This window comes from Phaenicophaeus curvirostris, chromosome 3, assembly GCF_032191515.1.
Source record: "Phaenicophaeus curvirostris isolate KB17595 chromosome 3, BPBGC_Pcur_1.0, whole genome shotgun sequence".
In the NCBI taxonomy this organism is placed as follows: domain Eukaryota; kingdom Metazoa; phylum Chordata; class Aves; order Cuculiformes; family Cuculidae; genus Phaenicophaeus; species Phaenicophaeus curvirostris.
The window spans coordinates 59,911,914-59,938,755 of record NC_091394.1 but is presented as its reverse complement, the minus strand read 5'-3'; the positions used below and the strand labels follow the sequence as shown (position 1 = coordinate 59,938,755).

General features: G+C 39.3%; 1 protein-coding gene across 4 annotated transcripts in view; it reads left to right on the top strand.

Annotated features, from left to right (window-relative positions):
- The window catches only part of TOX (thymocyte selection associated high mobility group box), a 227,415-nt gene extending 224,253 nt beyond the window's left edge, over positions 1-3,162 (top strand). For all 4 annotated transcript variants that reach the window (XM_069854146.1, XM_069854148.1, XM_069854145.1 and 1 more), the window contains one exon: positions 943-3,162. In XM_069854146.1, coding sequence (XP_069710247.1) covers positions 943-979 — 37 coding nt within the window. In that variant the 3' untranslated portion in view covers positions 980-3,162. The remainder of the gene's footprint in view (positions 1-942) is intronic.
- Positions 3,163-26,842: the final 23,680 nt, after the last annotated feature.

Below are 26,842 nucleotides of genomic sequence, written 5' to 3'. Positions count from 1 at the left end.
CTATAGCATTGGCATAAATTCCCAGTGCAGTGTATCTCACCCTATACTGCTGCCAGATTCCAAACAAAGTAACCTATAAAGCTGAGGAAGAACAGAACTGGTGCCTGGGTTTTGGCAAGGAAGCAAGAGATTAAGAGTAAAGCCTTTCTCCCCAAAAATCTCTGCAATGTGAACCAAGCCTTCATCAGTGATGCTTCTTCTGCTTTGTATGGTAGATTTTTTTTTTCCAGATTTCTACAGACTATTCCAAATTAGAAACTGTTAAATTAGTCCTTTTTGCTGTGAACTGGTAGGCTTCAGTTAAAGCAGAACCCCAGAAACTGGTTGTAAAAGTGTGCTAGACACAGTACTTTGGAGGAAGGTCTCCTGAAGAGTTTGTTCTCCAGTAGAGAGTAAGTCTAGTTGACTCTGCCAAAAACGTCTGGTGTTCCCTTGCATGTGCTTATCCAAATCTCTAAGCCAATGTGTTCTGGCTGTGTCTGTGCTAGTAAATAAAATAGGCCAGATATGTCAGTGGCTGGCACCCATGTTCATGTAACTAAGCTCTGCTGCCCTCTAAGGAAAGTGGCCGCATCTTATAGTGTGCTGATGGAGTATCATTCTGAGACCTGTGCTAAATCCTCAGCTGTACCAAGGTGGTTTGTGAGAGAGGGATAGTCAAGAGCTGCCAAGCCACTAATGCTTCAGTAATCTCAAACCAGAACTTAAACCCATGTCACAGTCCTGTGCAGTTTAGAACCATTTGTGGTCTCTGAGTTGCTACATGCCGCTGTGGCACTAGGATTTTTCTTATTATTACCATGGCAATGCAGCCGTACTTCAGTGACATGCTTGGAACTAATGACATGCAGTAAGGTTGTGGGGATTTTTTGGAAGAATAGAACTAAAAATTTGACAAGTTTAAAAAAAAAAATCACATTTGTTCTTTTTCTCTTTGAACAGGGGCATGCAGAGGGACAAAGCACTCTACCTTACCTGAAAATCTGAAACATCTCTCCTTTACACTGAGGAATGCAGGGAAGTCTTTTCATCATGGATTGCTTTACGCAGTCAAGGCAGTTGTGCATTTTATTAGGAAATACAAGTTGCTAAGCACTTAGGACTATTTGAGCTTGTGGGTCACCCACTCTGGAAAAAATAGTCTTGCTTCTTTCTTTTTCTTTTTTTTTTTTTTCCCCCATTTTTTCTCTTTCTTTCTCCTTTCTACACCCACCCTGAGATCCTTTAACGGACGTTGTTTTTCTTCTTCCCTGAAGGAAACTTGGACCATTCAGAATTTACATTGGTTTTTGCTGTGAAGTGCTGCGATAGTAACTGCCTTAGCAACTGTAGATGTCTCGGATAAAAGTCCTGGATTTTCCATTGGTTTTTCATAATGGGTGTTTATATGAAACTACTAAAGACTTTTTAAATGGCTTGATGTAGCAGTCATAGCAAGTTTGTAAATAGCATCTATGTTACACTCTCCTAGAGTATAAAATGTGAATGTTTTTGTAGCTAATTGTAATTGAAACTGGCTCATTCCAGTTTGTTGATTTCACAATAAGGGTTAAATTGGCAAACATTCATATTTTTACTTCATTTTTAAACAACTGACTAATAGTTCTATATTTTCAAAGTATTTGGAGTAAAGAAGTAAAATATTCCCAAATGATATTAATTAAAAATATTGGCTCTGTCTCATGAAATAGACACAAAAAACTAGGGAAAAAAACTAATGTTGATAAAGAGAAAACACATTTATTTTGTACTGCCTAAAAAATTCTTCTTTTTTTTAAAGAAAATCACTTTATGTGTTCTGATTAGTAAATGTCATTTAAGTCCTTTTATGTATGAAACTGCCAAATGCTTACCTGATATTTTATTAGATGCAGAAACAGATTGGCAACAGCTAAATTATAACCTTTACATATGGCAATGTATTATTGTTTCTTCATACTGTGTCTGTATTTAATCTTTTTTATGGAACCAGTTGCGCCTATTTATGAAATAATAAATATAGGTGTTTGTAAGTAAATTTGTTAGCATTTTAAAGAGGTTTCTTTGACGCTTTAACTTTTGCTGGCACAAATTGTTCACAACTGATGTGAATACTTTATTTAGTTTTTACAGTGACATATATAACACCAAACCTGCTTTACTGGCAGAAAATGAAGGTAACCAATACTTATTTCCCTATTTCTTTGGTTGTTAAGGAAAAAAAGAAAAAAAGAAGTTTTTGTAAGTAATCCCCTTTTTAAAGCATTGTAGCAGGAAGTTGCTCAAAACTAAGACTCTTACTACTAAAACTAATTGAATAAAACTGCATAATGTTGCTTCTTGAAACTTCATCAATTTTGGCTAACTAGTCAAGTGGAATAAAAACATTAGGAACAGAAATATTATCAAATGTGCTTCAGCCATTTTATTATACATGCAAAACATCCTACAGAATTTTAGAGAGTGTATCACACATAGTGAAAGGTAAGTTCAACAGCCACGGGGAAAGGGATAAACAAAATCCAAAAGAGGGTACTTTGTCAATGTTTTGGATCAGGGATAGCTCTTAAAAATATATTTCCGGAGGATTTAATCCTGGATGCCTGTACAATTAATGGAGAGTAAAACTGACTTGTATTTTCTATGTGAAATAAAGAAAGCAACTTGGATAAAATACTCATTACACAATGCCATTTATTTTTCTTTAAAAACAAAACAGAAACAAAGTTTTGCTTGCTTTAGAATGATTTCAGGCAATGTAAAATTGGAATCACTTGGCATGTAATAACTAATAAATAATGCAGATCAGATGTGATTGCTCAAATGACTGTAGCTGAGAGCTCTAATTTTGCTGTCTTGAAACTGTATGAAAACTTGTGATTAAATTCACAGTTTATTGTTTGTCTGTTTAGTACTTTAGAAATATACGAGCACTACTAATTACCCAATGTCTTCTATTTATTATACTATAGTAAACTACATTTTCCACTCATATTAATTCTAAAGTGAGAAGATAATTACTGGGGTGAGAAAAATCAGCTTTGATTTTGACAGGCAGTTTTCCTTTTTCTTTTATGGAAAAGAACTGTGTTATCTCCATTTCTTTCAGAGCAGGTGCACAGTCACATAAAGTTGTTAATTTCAGTATCCAAGCAGAGTTCAAAATACAAGAAAATTTTAATGTAAATAAAAAAATACATCATGAATAAAATACTTATTCTGTATGAACCTTTGGCTTGTTGGTGTCTCTCATTCTGTAAAAAGGGAAGCCTGTGCTGTGTTTACTGTACAGCACCTTATCCACCTGATGGTTTGAGTGTGGTTTTGTGTCTGGGCTCTGTTCAGACAGAACAATTATGGTGGAAGAGGAGCAGTTTTGGCCAGGGTTATATTGAAGTCTCTTCCTTCCAAAGGAAAGATCCACCTTTGATGCATAAATCTCAGTTCTTCATGTCAGACCTTGGGGAAAAGCAATGGTTGCCACCAAAGGGCAATCTGCTATTTGTTTTCAGCTACATGTTGAGAGATAGAGATTGTCAAAAGATGGAGCCTAGAAGGCTGAGATCCTTTTTGTAAGCAGGTGAAACTCCACTGGAGTTCCTGAAGACATGACCTGTTCTTCACTGAAGCACTGTGTCTTAGGCACTGTAGTAACACAAATACACAAGTCACTGGTTCTATGTCACCATCTGTTGCAATGGTGATAATGAGAAAGCACACAAGCATGAAACAACCTACACACTGAAACAACACAGTAACAGAAAGTAAATATGGAAAATGTCATCTGTCGAAGTGATAGAATCCAAGGGAAACAGTCTTCCACTAACTGAAATTAATATTTGTTTTAAAATATTTTTCAAATGTGGTAGGCAAAATGCAAGGTTAGCAACACATGCACCCTGCAAATTGTAAATCCCTCTTGTTTGCACCAAGGTAAACAAAAGTTTTGAAAAAGAAAGGCTCTTTAAATTTACCGCTGTTCTCGGTGTGTCTGGTTTTGACATTGCAAGTTCCATTCTTTCTATCACCAAACTCACAGAGGTTCAAATAGAAATCTCATCCAGCTGCTGCCTCTGACCCAAAATAGTTCTTCAAAAGGACCTGCTATATGATTTTCACCCCCACGTTCATCCGCAGGCAGTAAGTAATGTATTCATGGAGGGCCCCAACCATTCACAACAAAACTTAATGTTTTCGTGCCCACTTCTTTCTTTTCCATCAAATACCAGTTCCTGATTCCAGCGACTTCCCTGCCAAGTATTCACTCTGAGGCTCCTCTGTAAACAGGAAACTCAACAATAGAAGAGCTCATTACTAGAAGGTAAAACATGCTCTTAGCACCTTCCTGAACCTTCTGAGACTTCATCTCAGCCTGAACTACCGTCTCCAAGACTGTATCTGCCTGCTTCTTATCCAGTCTTGTAAACATGGCAGATCCATGGAGATCTTCTTCTGTGGTCTGGGGCAACAGTGTAGGTTAAAAAGTCTTATTTTGTACACACTATAAGAAATAGCTAAAGAGCTGTATGTAACCCATACAGGAGTTATTCCCCAGAACTCCCATTGGCAGGTAGGTATAGGTATAGATATATAGATACAGGTATAGATAAAGGTGGAGGTAGAGGGGGGGAGAGAGAGAGAGATGTAGCCATTGCCCTGTTAATTATTTATCTGGTGTCATCAAGTCCTTTTGCATTTAAATGAAATATTATTTAGTGAGTATAGCAGTGTGCTGGCAATGCTGCAGGAGGTGCTGAGCACCTCAGAGGACAAGAAGTGCTTTGTGTCAGGTCTCACAGACAGCATTTGCTTTCCTTTGCAGAGTCATGTATTTTATTATTACCCAGCAGCATATTAAATCACAACTCAAATGTAGTTCTTATTCCACCAACAAGAGGACAAGTGAGAACAATGACTTGTAAGATTTCAGAGTCTGTCACAGTTACTGCCTAATTAGAGAAACTCACTAGCAAATGTGCATCTGCATGTATCCTGCAACTGTCATCATTTCACATTCTATTAAGGTCTTGCTGCGATAGACACTTTACAAGAAATTTCATTCAGGCTAATACCAAGCTGGCAAACATGTAATTGGCCAGAAAACAAAATAGGAGAGGGGGAAAAAAAAAAGGAAAGGAAAGGAAGGGGAAAAGAAAAGGAAATCTTCCTATTCAGAAACAAGTTGTGTGCAAGGATCCACAGTATACTGCAGAGAAGATCCTTACCCTCTGACAATTATGTGTTTACAACAAGTCTGAGCATAATTGCTCTGATGGGCTGTCAAGGAAAAGATTAATTTGGCAAAGATTAGTATTGACTTGCTGTTTATTAAGGCTTTTAAACAGCTGTATCTGGCAACATTCCTGTAAGTGCCTGTCATGTCTGAAAATCAGGCTCACACCCGGGTGCTTGCCAGCTGTTGCTAAACAATCTTACCACTTTGAGTATCTATCTCCAGGCCAAACAGCAAGAGCAAAGTATTGCCAAATGAGTCTCTCTCATCCTGTCACTTTTCAGGGCTTCTGAGAGCTCAGATGTCAGTTGACGTCTCGATGGCTGAGCTGATAGCAGCTCCTGGCAGCCAGCAGGGTGGTTAGAGAGGTACCACACTAGCCTGTCCCCCATGCTGAGGGGAGGGTGCTGCTCTTAGTCACCTCGCCAATGCAGAAAACCACAGCTTGCAACATGAGAAGGGGTTTCAAGCACCTTAGCATCCCTGGTTAAAGGCTGGTAGGAGGCAGAACTCCAGAGTGAGTGGTTCACCCCCCTGAGCTGTGATAGATAAAGACAACAGGGTAGGAGGGTGTGTGAAAGTACAGTAGACTCCATTAATCTTTATAAAATGAGCCAACATTTTCTTCTATTATTTTTCCCCAGACTGCTGACAAAAGTCATAAAAGCCATGCACAAAAAATACACTGGGTCAATGGAAACCTGTAAAAGGAAAGATGTCAGCTGTTATTTTTGTTACATTACTTAAAACATTTCAGCTTGCATTGTAGGCTTTAGTAGCAAGCTCAGAAACAAATAATACCGATGGAAAGAAGGATAAAGGGCTGCAGCTAAATGCCAATACAAATAGCCATGTATTACAATTAAAGTTGATTTGGCCTTTCCAATAGAAGTCTGATTTTCTGGGATTAATCTCGACCTTTTCAAGTTGCATCAGGCTGAAATAAGTTGTCAGAACAGATGTGAATTTTGTTTGCAGAGAACAATTGCAGTCCAGTAACCCTTAGAACATCAGTGTTTTCCAGACCACCAGCCAGCTGAACAGTGAGGATGTGGATGGCAGATACCAAGCGCACACAACATGCAGAACCAAAGGACTCATGTCCATGTCCAGAGGCTGGAAGTTTAGGTCAGAAAATTTCAAACTGGAAATGAAGTACTTTTCCTTTTAACTCTGAATTTACCAAGCAGCATGGTGGATGCACCACTACTTGAAAAAAAGATGTTAGATCAAGGAAGGACACCTTTATAAAACACATGTTCTGTAGCTAAGTCAAACATACACCATGCACCACTGTTACACAGCAGGCTAGACACACATTTTGTAACACAGAAGTCTCTGAAGGCTCAAAGAATCATGTTTCATATGCTGCTCCAAACTCGCCTTCTAATAAGCTTTGCCCTACAATCTGTACAGCTCCAATATTAAAAGAAAGGAAAGGAAGGAAGGAAGGAAGGAAGGAAGGAAGGAAGGAAGGAAGGAAGGAAGGAAGGAAGGAAGGAAGGAAGGAAGGAAGGAAGGAAGGAAGGAAGGAAGGAAGGAAGGAAGGAAGGAAGGAAGGAAGGAAGGAAGGAAGGAAGGAAGGAAGGAAGGGAGAAAGAGAGAAAGAGAGAAAGAAAGAGAGAGAGAAAGAGAGAGAGAAAGAGAGAGAGAAAGAGAGAGAGAGAAAGAAAGAAAGAAAGAAAGAAAGAAAGAAAGAAAGAAAGAAAGAAAGAAAGAAAGAAAGAAAGAAAGAAAGAAAGAAAGAAAGAAAGAAAGAAAGAAAGAAAGAAAGAAAGAAAGAAAGAAAGAAAGAAAGAAAGAAAGAAAGAAAGAAAGAAAGAAAGAAAGAAAGAAAGAAAGAAAGAAAGAAAGAGAAAGAAAATGAAAACTTCTACTGAATATTCAGGTTTATCACACTTTGATATCTAGAGTTAAAAACTTCCCAGCCCTATGCACAACATATATGCTGACCTCGGTGATTCCAAAGTGCCAAGTTTCAGTGGAAGTACAAACTGACCAGGTGAGGGGGATAGTATTCATTTTACCATGCTGGCCGTTGTGACAATGTAAGTCCTCTGCAGACACAAAGCCTGCAGTTTGCTATGTAATACTGAATTTCTTCACAATGAAACACCTGGATTTGTGTTTATGCCAGCAGTGCAGTTGTATTGTCAAAAACTGAAGATGCAAAATACAGTTTTCCTACTGTCTAGACAGCACAGCTTAAATAGCGACATGAAGTTCCAAAGTTCATTCAAAAGCATGTCATCACTTGAGTAAATAAGGCTATCTGTTGCCCTAATTAGTAGTGTAAGCCTTCATGTTTTGATATCTACTTCTGCTCAGCATTCTGAAATAATGAGCTGAGCCTCTCCACTCCTCTGGCATACAAGCAAGTGTTACATGGTTTTGTTAAGAAGATGAATATGAAAGAAGGTAAGTGATGTGCCCAGGGACACAGAGTAATTTAGAGGAAGAGTAGCTGAGATCTGAGAGTTTTGAAAAACAGTCTTCTGCTTTAGTCATAACTACAGGTCAACAACTGCAAAGCACTGCTCAGATCCATGAGGACAGCTTTAATTTCAGTGAGATTTCTACAGATAATAAATAGGGGGAGGTTTCCTTGTTTTATTTGTCTTTAGTATTTTTCCATTTTCAATTCACGTGTGTACAGCTGGGTGCTATTTTCAAACTTAATTGCAAACTAACTTTAAAAAGATTAAAATAAGAGAGTTGTCTGAGTAATCTCTGGTCTCATGTTGCTGGAATTTTTTATTAAAATTTCAAAGCTCACAAGACTGGAACTTTGACTACACTGTTCATATCCCTCAAACATCTTTACCTCTTTCCCTCTTTTTCACAATTTCTCCATAGAACTCAGCAAAGTCCTGAGTCTGACTTTCTGTATGAGATTTAACAAGCACCATATGTATACATATATCTACGCACTAAGGGAACTCATAGGACCCACAAGAACAGCCATGACAGCTGAATGGGGCTGTCCTGCATCTGGGTCCCCAGCAGAATTTGCCCTCTGCATACAAACTGGAAGTGGTTGCATAGTGAGGTCCTGGCAGGACAGCCATGCTTCTGCGTGTACCTGATTGACCGATTTTTCAAGGCTGAGTATTTCTAAACTCTCAAGAGAGAATTTTTTAAAAGAAAATTTCATCAAAAGCTAGAAACAGGTTATCCTGTCTTCTTGGACTGTTGTCACCTTTGGACTGGGAAGGAACTTGAGCCCAGAGGTGTGAGCCTTTCCAAAAGTGACCCCAGTATGAGAAATATTGACATACAGGAGTGAATCCAGTGCAGGCCACCACAATGGTCAGGGAGGGCTGAAACAGCTGAGAATGCCGGATCTGGTTAGTGTCAAGGAGAGGAATCATAGAATCATAGAATGGTTTGACTTGGAAGGGACCTTAAAGATCACGTAACTCCAATCTCTCCCTGCCATAGGCAGGGACACCTCCCACTAGATCAGGCTGCTCAAGGCTCCATCCAGCCTGGCCTTGAACACCTTCAGGGATGGGGCTGCCACAACTTACCCAGGCAACTTGTTCCAGTGCCTCAGCACTCTCATCGTAAAGAATTTCCTCTCTATGTCTAGAATTCAAGGGCAGCCCTTACTGCAGTCTCTAACTGCTTAGTGGGTCTTTAAAGAGAAGACAACAGAGCCCAAATCTTTCTGGAGGCATACAGGAATGACAAGAGACAACAGACACAAGTTGCAATAAGGAAAGTTCTGAATAGCTATTAGGAAAAAACAGTCAGCAGGGAGGAGGTTAAAAACAATGAAAGAGAAGCCGAGAGATGCTGTGGGATTGCTGTCCTTGGAAATATTCTAAACTCAACTGGACAGCCATGAACAGCCTTGTGTTGTACCAGCTATGGCTTAGGGATAGGGTAGACCAGAAAATCTCCAGAGATTCCTCCCAGTCTAGGCTAATCTGTGATTCTGTTTCACACCAAAGCCCCTACACATGGGATAGAAAGCAAGCTGAGAAATCATGGTTATTTGGCCTCAAATTGGGAACGGGATTGTGGAAGTCTTTGTTGGTTGATTCTTGTTACACACTCCATATACTACAGCAAATTGTGCTATTTTGAACAGAGGTTTCAAAGTTTGGCTTTACTTGTACAGAAAAAGCAAAGGGAACATCGTTTGTATCAGAGTTCCCTGTAGAGATTTATTTAACGGAAAAACACTCTCCCAAGCAAATCATAAACCCTAACCCACTGATCGCTTTCCTGAAACAAATTTAGTTTGCATTATTGGAGTGCAACTTTCAGGCAAAGACAAGCAGGAGTGTATTGGTTGCCAAAGTACAGCTGACTGGTTAAACTTAGACTCTGGGGAGCAAGGTCTCAAATAAATGAAGGAAAAGACACAGAGTTTTACTTTTTTTTTTTTTTTCTAATGTATAGCATTCTAAAGAAGTCTCTGAGGGCTTCAGTACATGACTTTACATTTTAATGCTTTTCCTCCACCAGATGGTTTATATAAAAAACTATTAGTTTCATTCTGCAAATGGTTTCACACAAAAAAAAAAAGTCTATTTTTTAAGATGTTTGCCTCAAGGCTTGGATTAAACTTTTTTTTTTCACAAGTGGAGTAGTTATCACTAGCATCTAATACTTTAATCATCATAATTCTTACGATCAAATAAGATTCATACCAGAATATGGTTGATGAGTCCTCTAAAAGAATTTACACCCCCCAAAAAGTGCACTACAATTACTTCATAGATTTGATTTATGCATCTTTTCACACAAGCTTTATGTGTTTGCAATTTTTTATGAGCTTAGTTATTATTTCAGTTTCTGCAAAGGTAAAGTACATGTTCTGTCAAACATCAGATGCAGAACCTTTATCTTCCTTTTTTGTCTTGATGTCATTACTTTGGAGCACACATTCAGTGCATGAAAACTGGACAGGTTCCACTACTGGAAAAACTAATTTCTATTATAGGCAAATCCACTCCCATTTCTGGACATAGGAAATTTCCCCTAGCAATGAAATTAATGTGGCTCTGCTATGAAATGCTGAGAGGGTGCTAGGAGAGAATATGTGAGTGATATTAGTTCTGTGATGTCTTTATCATTCAAAGAGCTCATTTGGAACCAAGCAGAGTAGGATGTGGAAAACTGTAGAATCTCTTCATCATTGTTGATCCAGAACAGACAGTATTTGCCACTTTCTCTCATTTCAGCAGAGCTGTCCAGGTTCTCAGGTGTGTCTGACACCCAGCCATCAGTTGCACAGAGCACTAGAACCCAACTTCAACACCTAGTGGAGGCATGTGGTTAGGAACCCAATCCCACTGGCCTCAGTCTGCAGTCAGAGAAGAAGGATCAGCAACTCTGAGGTCCCTACTATGTTGTACAAAACTCCTGCCTCCTTTGCCTACTTCTCTACAGCATCTGGTGAGCCTAAACCCCAATGTCTGCACTTCACTAGGAAGCAATTCCACTCATTAAGGTTTGGTCAGCTGATTGAAGAAGTGCAGGCAACTGAAGATCTTACAGCTGCACTAAGTTCCAGGGTTTTACTTACAATGAAATCCATTGTCTTTCCCTGCACTGCACCTCATCACCAGTAACTTAGCAATCCACAGACCAGAAGTTAGGTGGCTGTGCTTATATTTAGATCCTGATGGGTATTTAGCAACTTAAATGCATTAACTGCTAACACAGAGGTTTAAAACAAACAAATATGCCTTATACATATTTTCCTGGATTGGGTACTTCAGCTTATTTGCCAGAAAAAACATTGGCAAGTAGCCATGGGATGAAAGAAGGTAAGGGAGTCAAAAGCAAGAAAAGAAAGGGGAAAAGAAAGGAATTAACATCCCCATATGTCTTCAAGATGCAGGTTTGTGCAATATCACATTCTGCTTCTGTTCTTCAGAGAACCAGAGCATATGTAAACAGAAACCACTCAAAAGAACAAAATCGTCCATGCGATAAGGAGATTTCCAGTCATGAGTATATTGCTCGCAGGATTTACTCCACAGGGGCAATACATTGACAAAGCATGACTTCATATATACATCACTGTATTATTATAGCTGTTAGGATGTTCAGGAGGTTGTAATTAGTGAGCAACAGGGTGCGTAAGCCCCCTGCGTGGTGCTGCCAAGGCTAATCCATGTCAGTGCCTGTAGGCAACGGTGAAAGATGGAACATTTCAATGAACAGCACCAGGAATATCTAAGCCAGGCCAAGACAGCCACAAGGCCCTGTGATATGAAACGAAAGCGTATTTAATCCATGGGGCAGGAATAACTGTGGATTTATGTCTTATATTTGACTTAGGAGAAAAATTTGGATAGGAAAACGGCAAATGTTAGTATTTTGTAGTTGGTATTTGTTTTCCTGCCAAAATAATCCAGACAGTTATCAGCACATCACTTACAATCATGGACTGTAGGTGGAGCAAGGTGTTTGCACCCAAGGGTGTCAAGGGCTGGATGAGAGATCTCTACAACAGAGTGGTTGTTACACCAGAAGTGGGTAACTGTCCTGTCTGGTGCTCCTCACTGGACTGTGAGATGTGGATCAGTTTACACAGTTCCTGAGTTAGTGAGCTGCTTTTGTAATTGATGTTACCTTCAGCTTTCCATCCAATAGCAGTTAAAGGTTGCACTTTCATTTGTTTAGGTCAGAGCCCATCCCTTCCTCAACATCTCTGCTCCACCAAAATCCCTTGGCTCTGCTCCCTGCTCTCTCAGAGACCAGCCCCAGAAGCACAGCAGACAACTGCACTATAGAACATACCTCTGGCAGGCTGGTAAGGAGTCTAATAATGGCCTTTTGGGTGATTTCTGCACCCAGAAATACTGTGTCAACATGCCAACATAGCAGCAGGTGGGCAGCCAAAGGTACGGAGCTACCTCTTCTTTTGTTCATCTACCCCAGCATTTTTCTGCTCTCATCTCCACCCCCCACCCCCACCCGCTTTGTGCTTTGAAGTCGACGGAAGCTGGGTCATCATCCATTGCCAACTATTTCAATTGCACCTAAAAACCTGACCATTGTATAACATGCAAAACATATGAGATGGAGTAAGAACCATTTCGGGGCTGGGATTTTACAGAATTGTATTACACTTATATGGAAGATTTTCGACACACTGCTTTGGGTGAGCTTACCTTCCCTCCATGCTCTACGAAAAAGATCTGTCACAGCAGGAAATAATCATGACTATGATTTTGCCATAATGAATGTGTGTACCAGATTCTAAAGAAATAATACGCATCCAGTCAGGGAAAATGGACTCAAAGCATGACCTGTGTGCCCTCAGAAGAGCTATGACTTGAATTACAATGAACCATTCATGAATCAGCCGCATATCAAGAAACAGCTAGTTCATCTCTTCAAATATCAGACTCATGGTGCATATTTGCAAACAGAAAAAAAAATTGAGTTCTTCATATGAATAATTCGTGGTAATTGATTTGCCTGCGTTGGTTACTTTCCAAACAGTTCTTCATATCTTGTTTGGGAGAAGAAATTTCTCACAAGTTTTTGATGCCTTTCCTGAAGTGAATCAGAATATTCCCTCAAGAGACACATGTAAAGCCTAAGAAGGTGTCCCTAGAGTAAGACCTGATCTTCCATCATTAAGACTAAAGGGACTTTCGCCACTGTTTTGAATTAAAACACAGAAAAACAATTTCAACTGTAGAAATATATGAGTGAACCCAAGCATGGAATGATATTGAATGAATGCTTTAATTCTTTGCTATGCACTTTTTCAAAAGAGAAAATAGATAAAATAGGTAAAGGCACAGAAGCAAACACTTCGAATGAATTAAGCTGTGTTTCAAGGGAGGGTTGAAATTCCCCTTTGTCCTCAAAACAGATTCTTCTTTCCTTGTCCTCAGACAAGCCAGAGATTTAATTTGCCTCACACAAAGGAAGTGCTCCCAAAGGAATTAAGCATCCAATTTGCATTATGACATGAAAACTCTCCACCTGCTTTGGGCCAAGCATAAACCTGCCTTTCACCAGAGGACACTGCTGCAGCCTGAGATGACTTCTGTTTATAAGCAAGTTTAGCCTAATCAATAGTAGAAAAAACACAGGTAAATAAACTCTATAACCCTTCAGTACACCTTCGGAATTTAAAGGGTATACCAGCACTGCCAAATAACTTAGTTCACTAATTCAGTCTTGGGCCCTGATATCTGTGTTGCTTAAGTGGCACCTCACTCTAGGGCTTCACTTCTTGAAGTGAAGTTCCTCTTCACTCCAGGCCTGTGTGTGGTTTTAAGCCCATTTCCCTAGCGAAATCCCTTAGTTTTTCCCTCAAGAAGGGATAAGATGGCACCAGCCCTACGTGGTGCTCCAGCATTAACCCTGCATGCCCGTGACCACAAGGGACCCCACTCAAACACCCCCACACTTTTCCTGTTGTACGCTCCATGGGATTACAAAACCTTCATGTGCGTTTTGAGAAAAAAGTCTTTCACACACACTGTTCTATGCATTGCAGCCTCATCCATTTATGCACAGGTCCCTGTCTGTTCTGGAGTTGTAGGTACATATGAGAAGAAAGGAGCTTTAATTTCAATTTTGAGATGGCAAGCTATCTCTCTGAGACAGTAAAAATCACTTTATAAATACAATAGTACTTTTTTAATGGAGCTTGTGCTGAACATATTGTACAAGCTAAAGTAAACTCTAAATGGAATAAAATAAAAGAGCTAAAGGGAAAATGTAGTAGATAAACAGTGAGGCTAAGCATTTGACAGTTTCCCACTGCAGAGTATTATTAGCAGTAGTACTATATTCAGCCATGTGAATTATGATCACATGAGCTACAATTCATCTTATAATATGAAAAAGACCATGTCTGAACACTCTGATCAACACAAATTACACAGCTCATAAGTAATTTCTATATTATATTTTGTTTCATTTTGTGACTCACAGCTGCAGTGATATCTTGATCCTAAAGCACTGAAGAGTCTGCTATATATGCCAACAAGAAACACAACAATTCTGCAAGCAGCAAATGGAGTGTGGTGGGCAGTGAGGACACTCCAGCGCTCGGCTGTGCTGGCTCATGTCACAGGAGCCAGAGCTGAAGCCATCAGGGAGATGAAGAAGTTTTCTAGTAAGTCATAGTTCTGTTATTACCCATAGATGTTAGAATAAAAGCAGGATAATTTCTGGGATAGGAGGCTGTTATCTGAACACCACACAGGCATGGACAGAGTGATTTGAGAAGATGATCACTTGGGAGAAGTGACTATTGCTCACTTTGGGGGTGAAACCAGTGGCTTAAAGGCTGCTTGCAGATGAGTGTCACAGTATACAACCCTGAGTGATACTATCCTGATGTTGGGTTTCTTTTCAGCCTCCACACTTAGGGCAGGTGGCACTACCACAGGTCTTTTCTATCTTTAGGCCATGGAGACTTAGCCCAAAGCCAAAAAGTACTCTTCTCCAATACAGAATGAGCCAGAGAAGCAGCTGTAGAAAGTGACCTACTGTCACAGAGCAAGACATTACCATAATAGCAGGCAGATGGTCAGGCTTTGCCTTTATTATTTTAACTATTATTCATATCACAGGAGTGTTGAGACTCCCCAGCCAAGGTTGGCACTCAGCAGACACATGATAAAATGCACCCTTAGGCTACAGAGGTTCCTGTCCAAAATGTTAGGACAGGTAAATAGGAAGGAAGAAGCAGTTACACAGAGCCCTTAATGGTTGACTGGTGGCTCTACAGCAGAGCAGTGGCAGAGACAGAGAGCAGGCAGGTGCAAGCACCAGGCTGCCCTCCTGGCCACACTGATCTCCTCACAGCTGCAAGCACTCACAGCTATCCCGCCTGCTGGAGACCTGCTCAGGTTCTGGTGTAAAAAGTCCAAATCTCTGCTCAGGCAGTCCTGCGGTGCATTAGTATATACTAGTGTGGCAATGACAAAGGGCCAAGTGAAGTTTCAACATATTAAAGAAAAATTGATGCTTGAACCATCCTACCCTGGCCACCTTTGAATCTAATATGATGACAAGCTATATCTCCAGCATCTCCTTGCTACATTGCTGATGCAAACTGGTTGGTTTTATCTTTGACCATTTATCTTTCCATTAGAGGAAAAATATCTCTTTAGTCAGTAAAAGTGTAGAGAATGATCCACCACCAGATAGCATGTGTGCTCTAGATTTGTTTATTGTAAACCCGCAAAGAGTCATATGCCATTTGTTTTTTAAATTTGCCAAGATCGGAAAAATCAGTTTAACAGAAAAAACAAGAACTTACCCACAAAGGTAAAAGCCCTGGGGCAAGAGACAACCATATGGTCTATTATCAAGGTAGGTCACATTTTTCTCTAAAGTTGAGTAAACTCCTAGAATTGATAAAATCTTGCAGCCAGACCTCATCTGATATGAGAAAGCATTTGTGAGAGGGAAGCATCTGTTCATTATCACTCATGGGCTTAATTGTATGTTTCTTATCACCCAGTGGTGTTTTCATACTTACCACATGCACTGCCTTATGTCCAACTTCAAAGAGAGAAAAGAATACTGCAGCACTGAGTGACTTGTTTCGAAGAGGAAGATAGTTTCAAATAACCTGGTTTTCTTCTGAGAAAAGGGACAGCGGCAAAATCTGGGTAGTGGTGCCTCCTATAGGAGTTAAACTGATACCTCGAAGAAAAGCAGAATGTTTTGAAAAGATGGTACAGCTCCAATGAGTTAGGTATCACTCTGCCTAGTGATCACAGGAGCTAGTGTGATGCGTTTTTCCCTAGTGAAAAAGACTTACCCTTTTGCCTCACTTAAAAATAAAATACATCAGCAAACCAAAACAAATTAATTTGCTATTTCTCTTGAAGAAAAGCATATTCCACCTAAGAAACAAAAGTGAATTAAGGGGAAAAGGCAAAAAGTGTAAGAATACACAAAACTAATAAGAAAGGAAAACAATTTGACATGAGAGTTGACAATATTAGAGAGATTTTTGTCCATTCTTTCTTGTAGTACTGCCCTCTCATCTGTGCTGTCACCTCTCAACTCACGCTCTGTTCCCAGACTGTAGTTTGAGCTCTGGTTTCCACTGAAAGCTTTCAACATCAGAAAATGAAAAAAGGGCTCACCAAATTCTTTTCAAATTGCTTTTCCTACTTTCTCATGAAGAAAAAAGAAATAATCGTTGTAAGGGCTGAAGTAGTCCTCTTGGTGTGAGTTTAATTAATTGAAGCAAGAGAGTCACCAGGAATCCTGTCATAATTCCCATCAAAACCACTGTATTAACCCCATAGCTATAGATGAGGAATTTTTTTCATTACTGTTTCAATCTCAACCCTTCAGAAATCCTTTTTGTATTTCAGCCGTGACTCAGCTGATTTAGGTACTTTAATTCCTCCTTTCTTCCTTCATACTTCCCATATTGTTCTGTATTTCCTAACAATACAGACATGAAATTCATGCTGTGAAAGATGAGAGGTAATCTCTGATAGCTACTTGAAAGCTCAAGTAAAAATAATCTTGTTGCACAATGGGCTGTTTTTCTTGATCTGCAGGTTCATACTCAATACTGATCGCATGCCAACGAGTTTATAGAGATGTTTATTTCCCCACATATGGCCATCCCAGTGTGCCAGTCTATTGAACCACACTCAAAAGTAGCCATCCGCTGCCCTTCCACGACATATTGTGTTAAAAAAACCAAAAAGCAGACACATTACAGTGACATCTGAGGATTTCTTCTCCCTAATGCTCTAAGAAGCTTAAGTAACAAAAACTGTTTGTTTATCCAAAACCTCATTGTGATGTGCACTGAGAATTAGGTGGTTCAATCTCTCTCATTTTTTTCTTTTTTTTTTTTTTTTTTAGTTGGAAACCCTTAGATTTAACTGGATGTGGTCAAGGCAGTAATACTGAGAGTTTTGAACATTCACCTCCATTTGGCTTGACTTCCTCTGGTGCCTTTCCTTTGCTCACAGTCCTGCTGTTCCTGTCTTGTCCCAGAGGCTCAGTCTCTGGCTCCCTGACTCCCTTTCAGCCCTTGCTGCAGTCAGGCAAGCTGGGCTGAGTATGCACAAGCTCATCTGGGGAACTTTTTTCTCCTCGTTCCTTTCCAGGTTTAGGCCAACCCCAAGCTCACCTCATCGATCAACTTTTAAGCTGCCCTGACTGAAGCTACTACAAGTCCAGTACGATTCCAGGACACTAGGAAGAAATCCTCTAAAATCTGTGGGACCATCCACTGTACTGAACTCCTTCTTGTTGAGATATTACTTTCATTTTTCTCTTCTCTCTGTCTACTGAGTACAACACACAGCGTGTCCTACATATACTGGCATTGGCTCTAATATAGATCCCTGTGATGGCAGCTGTGTCCTTTCATCTCCCACTCCCTGCTCCCATCAACCATAATTTCTTGCTGCGGTAACTATCAGAGATGAGTGTCCTTTAGGGTGGAACAAACCCTTCATTTGCATGGAGGCCTTGACTCCAGTGGTACTATTAAGCTCACAATTAAGCTAAGCTCCCTAGACTAGGATTTTATGATCCTGTGCTACCTCACTTCTTCACCTTTCCTTTGTTTGTAAACTAGACCAGCATGCCTTACAGAGCTTTCCCAGAACTCATTTGATTCTGTGTTCAGATCTTTATTATATTCAAGCAGCTGTACTAATATTATGTTATGTTTCCACAGTTCAAGTTTAAAAATAAAAATATCACACAATACAAAAATGAGGATTTCGATAATAGGTTGAAGTATGTTTTCCCATAGCAGTTGACCATGCAAAAGCAATACAGCTTATCAAGATGCTCATTTAAACAGAAAAAAGAGAACACAGAAGAGTCTATAAATGGCCCTTGCAGCCAAAGCACTGTTTCCATAGGAAATTTAATATTTCCTTTCTTTGAATTTTTTTTCCTATGCATATTTTGTGATTTTGTATTTCATTTCCTGTTTTGGGTTGTTGTTTAAAAATAAAAATATATTGAAATGAATTTAAAAATCTGTAGAGTTTCTTGATTTAAGAAAGTTTTTGATTCTTTGGACATGCACTTCTAAGTTAAGAGGCAATTTTCTGATGCCTGTTTTCCACAGCACCCTTTCCTTATCTCATCTAAACCCTGCCCTTAGCTATTATCACCAAAATAAAATATATTTTCTACTAAGTTCTTTTTTATGTGGTTTGCCACTTTCTTTTATAACCTCTGAATTTAAACTTTTCAGAATGTTTTTTCCACTTTCCTTAAAGAATTCCTCAAAGAATGAGTATTTATGTGGTCCCTTGCTTACAGTTCTCAGTTCTCAAAGAAAGAGGGCAAAAGTTTTGCTCAGGGAACTTTTCCTCTACTCCCCATCAAAGGGTAAAATCCAATGGTCACCAAACAGTGGATCTTTTTTATTTCAGAGACCACACAGTCCAGCAGGCAGTGCCACCACTCCATCTGGAAACTCCTTTCCTGGCAGAATACAGAATTTTTTCACTCCCTATTGCTAGTGCTTTGACAGGGGATAAGTCCCCACATCTTCTACACAAATCTTTTCCCTTATGCATTTTTGGAAGAGCAATTCAGGTGAGAAAGCAGCCCTCCTGGCAGTTACTTATAAGCACTAACTGGAATCACAGAGAAGCAGTTCTACTGACAGTTAAAGCCATTTTCAGTACTGGGAAAGTGCCCCAAGGGTAGAGCAATTCACACTATTGTTATACAGTGCTCCCAATAAGGATATTAATAGTTGTATTCTTCTGTATTAAAACAATTGTAAAAACTATCAAATCAAGTCATGAAGGAGCTAATCTGGATGGAGATTTAGGAGTTACAGTGTAATTCCCCCAAAGCCCCCAGCCTAATTAGTGAAGAAGATAAACTGGTTGACAGATTGCACAGCCAGAAAAACATAAAGTAAAGAAGGTTATAATATCTATTATTACTGTATAAGACAGTGATTAGACCCCCAACCTACGTACAGATCTAATCACTATCCTCTGGAAAGGATAATAGCCAGACCTGCAAGCCTGGTTTGACAAATTAATCCAAGCCTGATCCAAATAAAGAGATTTGTAGCTTTCAATGAAAAATTAACTCCCTGTCTGTGCAATGAGGACATTGCTATGTGCACTAATGGTATTGTTACCAAGAGACAGTGCTGCACTGTGTCTTGCTCAAGGGTCTGTCAAAAAGTACATGGTTCGGTCTTGCTGCAAGGGCAAAGAATTTATGTAGAAATTGTTGTATTTGTGAAGCATTAGTCATCATAGGACATAAACCTAATTCCAGGACATAGACAGTAGTCTTCTAACCCCTGGGCTTCATTAAAGATATCCATATAAGCAAGAAAGGTTAGGATTGGGAAGTTGCTCACACAAAGTATCCCACACTGTAGAAAAAAATCACACAAAACAGATTTCTTTACCTATTTGTACTATGGTGTGACAGTCTGATGGCAGCAACACGAGAAAGAAGCAACGCAATTAGTAGATGAGAGATCATTCGGACATTCATGTTTTGTCCATAAAAAGAAAGAGTGTAAGGAGCTCTGGTGTCTCAGGAAGTCTCTGAAAACTGCTGGAACAAAAAGCAAAATTGGAGCAAAGGATCTACCTAGAAAAACAGCAGTGTGGAAAAGGGAGGCCTGATTATTTTTTCCATGTAATGAATTAGCTTTTCTGGTACGTGTTCTACAGTAGCTCTAAGGATTTCAATCCCTTTAGTGTTTTTAATGAAATGTAACGGCCGTTCACTCTAGGGCCATGGCCAGCATGACTTTCCCTCACAGAATGTTAGCAAATGTTATTCGTGTTGTAGGCTTTACTTTATTAACCTGACCAGTACAAAACCTACGTTCTGATACAGCAAGCAAACACAATTTCTGCTATATTGCTTTTAGTGAGGTATAGAGGGAAACTGAGGCTACAAAACCCAGAAGCTTACTTAATGAGGTTCCTACTTTTTATGTGTCTAGACTCCATAAATGGAAGCCTTTATGTGGCATTAGGCAGGTAAGCACTCAGTGTGATTGCAGGGTAAGACAAGTGTCTCAGAACAGGTTTCACAGCAGTTAACAACCTGAGAGGGTTAAGGTAGTTAGTAGGAGATGCTGAGGACAGAGGTAGGTCTGAAGTCCTGCCCATCTCCTGGCTTGTGGCATGCGGTTCTGTGCTGCCAGGAGACACTCCCCAGCTTCCCTGGAATTTTCTCCAAATTTCTAAAAGCACTCAGGATCCCTCTCTTCTCAGGTGACAGCAGCAGCAGTCCTCTAGGCAGAAAGTGGAAAGCTTGAGTTGATTTTCTGCTATATCCAAAGAGAACACAAAGCCATTGTCCCATCCTATGCACAGTGTCCCAACCACAGGACTAAAAGATCTCTTTTAGTAAAAGTAGTGGAGATGATGCCCTTGAAGTGAAGCTCTAGCTCCAAAGAACCATTTTTGCAAAATGTGCAGGCATCCTTGGGATCAGGTTGCACTATCACAATATTTGGCCGCTGTACCTAATTTGGAAATTAGGCCGGAATGAGAATCTAACCCAATTTTCTACCTACATCTTCCCTTCTCAAATTGTGCAGAATTCATTGTAATCTTCCTTTTCAATTTTCAGTCTGAATGTTTTTTTCCAGTTTTGGCCAAAACCCAGAACTTTCCAAGAGGTCCTTTCCCACCCTTCTGAGATTAGAGCATTTACTAAAGCAATGTGGTGTGTTTGCCATCCCTTGTGCCTGTATCTGACTGATTTAGAGAAGCAACACTAAGTTATTGTCCAGGTGTCTTTTGAACAGCTGGGCCTTACAGCAGTTCAGACAAATAGCTGAGGAGAATACAGGCTTTTATAATACTATTCACACAGTATTCATAAAACAGAAATTATGAAAGCATCTTCTTTTATTCCTATAGCTAAGTGTTTAGCTGAAATTCATGTTTCATGGGACTAGATAACTAGCAGCAAGTCCTTAATGTAACCGTCCAAAACACTGTTATGCTTGTGCTTTACAAAGATTATATGTGGTGATAACCAGATACAGACACTGAGGGGGGAAAATAAATTCTCATAAAACACTTTCTGGAACTAGTAAATAAAGAAGAACACAACACAGGTGAAAAGATAAAACTGAAGATTTAAAGGTAGTTGTTCCCAGAAAGGGTCTGTCCACTGAATCTAAATCATCTCCCAAACTATAGTTAAGAAAATGTTATCAGGAAAAATGTTGTTGGGGCACTAAGTCTGGTAAGGGCATCTAAGGCCAATTGGTGCACTCAAACTGCACTTTGATAAACATGAAGTAATATTTTTGTTGTGTGTAACCTAGACCTTAGTATGTCATCCACAGTTCTGCTTAAGAATGATACTAAATACAGTTACATAGCTCTATTTAACTAGACTCAAAGATTATGTAGAGAGATGATAAAGCTTTTCTGCTTGTATTTTACAAGCCCATCTGATTTACACTCCAGTGCAGGTGCAGGCACAGTCCATGAGCAGATGGCATAAGAGAGATGACTGCAGTACTAATTGCTTATCCCACACAAATTTAACAGCTCCTGGCTCTAAGAGACTCTCTATGTGCAGGAGAAGGTACCAAAATGGTGGTTTTTCATCTTCTGCCAAACAGTGAAATAAATATGCTGGACTGGAAGGAAGCATGTTGTGGACAGGATTTGACTCGGAGATCAGCACTTAGATGCTGGCTGTAGGACTTCACTGTGTTGATTCCTGCCTGTAATGGAAAACACTTTAAAGAACATGTGATCTTAACTGAGATATTTCCAGATGATTTTACCACAGATTTCAGTAAACAATTAAGGTGTGCATGTGTCCTCAACTTCTCAATACTGGATCTTGTTATGCATTTACATCCAGACCAAAGAAATCTCTATTCTGACCTATTTTCCCCCTGCAGTCAGCTGTAGACCATGACAAAGGCATCCTCCTGTCTGCTCCTGGTTGAGCAAAACAGGCAGAGCTCTGCATTTCCTCTCTCTCTCCAAGGTGTGTTTACTTGTCCTTTCATATCTGTCATGACTGTTCCCTGAATCCTCTCCAAATTGTAAACATATTCCTCAGGCTGCAGATAAAACAGTAACACAGGGCTGCAGTGACTGTTAGATTTATGCCAAATGAAGAGGAAATATAATTTTTCAGCTCTTAAGATCACTCTGTTTACAGTCCAATGATCACATCAGCACTGCAGCCCACTGCCAAATAATAAGCACTTGTACTGAGCTGAACTGTTTCTTCACAACCTGATGACTCCTTTTGCATAAAGAGAGCCAATGAGTGACTGCCTGAAAAAGACTTGCTTATGTTGAGCAGCTCACTCCTTCCTCTTCGTTACTCACCTTTCCCTTGGTCCCTGTGCCATCTGCAAACCCAATCAGCAAACGTAGAGATATGAAATGGTTCAGATCCCCTCTCATTAGAAAAAAATAACTCTGTCCAATGTGTTCCCCACATTTACTGGTCAGTAAGTTTTCTATCAGTTATACACGCTAGAATCATAAAATGTCCTGAACTGGAAGGGACACACAAGGATTGTTGAGTCTAATTCCGATATATGCCACACTACTTATTTCAGCTGTCACCCCAAACATTGTGCTGAACCCTGTTGAAAACTCCAAAAAGTCAAGCATCATTATGTTTTCACTGAAAAAACCTATCAGGTTCATCAGACAGGATCTGTTTTCCATCTGTGCACGTGAATTGCCACCAACTAGATTAGTACTATATTAGCACTCAAAAGGAATTGTAGCACAGAACTATATTAGCACTTATGTTTGCTTATTCAATGTCAACTGTTTATTATTTGAACAGGAGGAGGCTGATAGGCCAGTAATTGCCTAGACTATTCCTCTTACTGATTGAAATACAATGATAATTTTTCAAAATATCTACTGGAATTTCTTTAGTGCTCTGAGACTTATTAAAATTCAGCATTGATGTTGATTGAGTTTCTTTGCTAGCTTTTCTAAAACTCATGGGTACCATGATGACCACATTGCTGATATGAAAATATCATCTTCTATAGCAACCCTAACACATTTTTCAGTTGCAATTGTAAAGAACGTATTTGACATTGACATATTCTACGCTATATGCTGTACAAGTATAAATGTTTCTCTTTTTTTACAGTACCATTGAACTGACATAACTTACCATTTTTACCTTAATAAACTTCAGAAATAGTTGTATTATTCTTTATGTTGTGTTTGTTTTAAAACTCCTCAGCTACGACTGACATTTATTACTAGCAATTTCTCCTTTCTCCCAAAAAGAGTGACAGTTTTAATCCTTTCTTTAAGCACGTTGTTGAAGGGAGTTAAGTTTTTCTTTTTCACTAGGGAAATGTGGCTTCTGGGCTATTTCATACAACTTTCATAAGCATTTGTAATTAATAATTCGCATCAATTATTTACTATGACTTTTTTTTTACAATTTTTTTGAAATTACTTATTTCTGTACTTCTGGCTTCCTCATATTCTACGTGTACACCATTATTCAATAAAACAAATAGGCAATGTGCAATATAACAGATTATTTGGATTGGGATCAGTTTATTGATGACCTTAAGGTGAAAAGAATTTGGAGGGAATCATGAAAGCAAATAGAAGTATCTTACATTCAACATAATAAGAAAAACCCTGGAGCTATTGGAGCTATGCAAGAGATGTGTGTATTCAAAATGTTGTGCCAAGAAAGTAATTTTTGCACTCTGACAAGGTATTATTTGATCAGCAGTAGCTTCAATGACAGAACTTCTGCAAGAAGCCGAATGCTTCTTTGGGACTGAAAATGATCTTCAGTAAAAACTCTCCAAAATAACTCCCGACTCAAGACTGTCTCTGGGAAGAGGTCATCTAGTCATTACATACCCACACTACCACGCTACTGCTGTAGAAGGTTTGTTCACTGTAAAGAAGGCATTATCTCATCACCATTTGTGCTCATCGACTTATGGGATACATAAATTTTGAAGGGATTACATTTTCTTTGTGCTGTAATCCTTGCTGGATCATTGATACCTCTTTCTATATGACATATACTGGCCAAGGAAAAACTATCTGAAAGAATTCTCAGATATTCTGTATTTTTTCTTCATTCTCCAAATGGCAACTTTTGATCAAAAATTTCATTAAGATTTAGTTACACTATCATTTTTGGTTACACTTTACCATTGTTCCCTGCTTCATTCAATCAGCTTCATCAGCCATGAGAGTTGCCTAAGCTTCATTAGTAACCACATCAAGAAGTATAGAAGCAGTAGGGGAATAAACAACTGGCAGTTTACATACAACCAAAGTAGACCCATTGATATCAACTGAATGTAAAGTCTTTTGCTTAGCTGGGAAACTGACCCTGGGGTCCCTGCAAATGCAAGAACTCCTGAGTATGATAATAATGACATTGTTCATCAATGACATATTTTATAGCTTTTATGGTGTTGTTTATTTGACTTTGCTTAGTCCAATTTTAATAATTTAACTTGCAGATTTTGTAGTGGAATGATGTCTATAAGCAAATAATTTCTTTTTCACTGCATAATGGTTCAGCAATCTGTTTGACATCAGAAGAAGAAAGGGTATTTTTTTCTTTGTTCGACTCAAAGAACAGAAATGAAATTCTTTCTATTGCTTATTACTGTTTTCAATGCTTATTTGGTTCAACATTTGTAGATATTCGTGGTTTTTTCCCCGTGCTTTTGTGTACAGGGGAACGACAATTTTTTGTGATGAAAGGGAGAAAGGAGTGGCATTGCCTTTGTCAGTACTTTAAACATGTACACAAAGGAAGCATCTTTTATGTGAGAGTGTATATATATATATGTATGTGTATACACATAAATATGCATACATATTTATGCATATGTATGTGTGTGTATATATACACACATAAATAATCCTTACTCGTGTTACAATTTAATGTGACAACAAGCAAAATAACCTGCAGATTCTTTTTCAAATAGGTGCTTCAGGATCTATAGCTGGTACCATGAATCCCACAACAATGTACACTGTATCATATTAATAACAGTAATAAACAATCATAAATTAAATCTGTGCTAAAATAGTTTGTCTGATGGATTTAAGTTAAGGTTTTGCATACAGATGGTTCATGAGCTATGGACCTAAACTGTGATCTCTCTTTCTAAACGATAGTAGAGTGGAGCAGGAAGAAGATATTCAAAACCCAGCCGAACACAGTCTTGATCTAGGTGACCTTGCTTGAGCAGGGGGGTTTAGACTACACAGCCTCCAGAAGTGCCTTCCAAATTTAGCTAATCTTGTGATTCTGTGAAGCATCATCTTTTCTTTCCTAGGCAGAAAAGCCCACAACTCTTAGCCAAGTTTTGGGGGATTTCTATCAGTCTTGGTCTCCAGAAAGCCAAAAGAAGGGATGAGACAGAGCAGCACCCTCAGCGGCTGCAGGCCCAGAAAAGAGTCAGAGAATGAGAAAGATTGTGGTGTATTACAATTTTTTTTAAATATAACTGCGACTCCATTTATGAAACGTGAATGGTGGACACTTTTTTTTTAGGTACATATTTTTGTGCTTAATATCTGCAAGCACTAACCACCCTTTCCTTTATACCCAAAGTTCTGCTGATGGTTTGTATCACACCACAGATGGTTGATGTGTCTGAGACACACACACACAGAAAACTCTCTCCCAGTTCTGAGAGAACACTGGACCAGTGCATCCTTGCTTCCAAATAGGACAGCTAAACTAGTGTTATTTAGTTTCATTTGTCAGTGTTGTCATCAATCCAGCTGCTGGACCTATAAGATATAGCTTTTTTAACTATAATATTATTTTCACCGACTCCTAGACCCAGGCTTACAGTGTACGGCCACAACTTAGATTAATGGATGCTCCCATTAACTTCTGGTGGAGTGTTAGGTGCCAGTGCAGGACAGGAAAACAAAGAGCACAGAGCTTTGGAAGGGCTGTGAAACTTTAAATCCAGGCTTAGGCCTCTACCTAATCAGTAAAAATGAGCACTTCATTCAACAAGTGGTGGAATAAGAATACAAGCACTCCAAAAGATGCTGAAGGTCAGATTTTGGCAAGGAGATCTGAAGTTCATGCTGTGATAGAGACAAAAATTGAGCACGCTGAAGAACAACAAGGCAGGAACCCTGTTTGCTGAGAAGTACAAGCACAGGAAAGAGGAGATGACAGCTAAAGTAGTTATCAAGAGTGAAGATGAGGGACAGCACTCAGTCTGGAAAAACAAAGATCACAGGACAGCAAATAGCATCCCGTGCTCTGATTGAGTAGGTGCGATACTCCCCATGTTGCTTATTAAAGGAAAGAAACCCCTTAGTGAGCCATACTGTAAGAGTCAGATTTCTGAATTTAAAAATGTAATGATATTAATGACCTGCAGGGATGAGCTGGAATTAAGTGGTGACAGTAGCAGTGAACCATGCTGTGGAAGGAAGGGCTGGTGGAAGTCTTGTACTCACCAGCATCAGCGGCAATACCCTGATATCTGCAATGGTACAAGAGGAGGGCTGTCAGAATTGAGACATTAAAATGAAGGGGTGAGTGAAAAAAAAAAAGTACTAATTATCTATCTGTGATTACGAAAAGTAGTCTGGGGCCTTAGGGTCTGCGAGACCTGTTGGACAATTTCAGACTGTGCAGGAGTTCTCTATGGTGCCTTTTGCA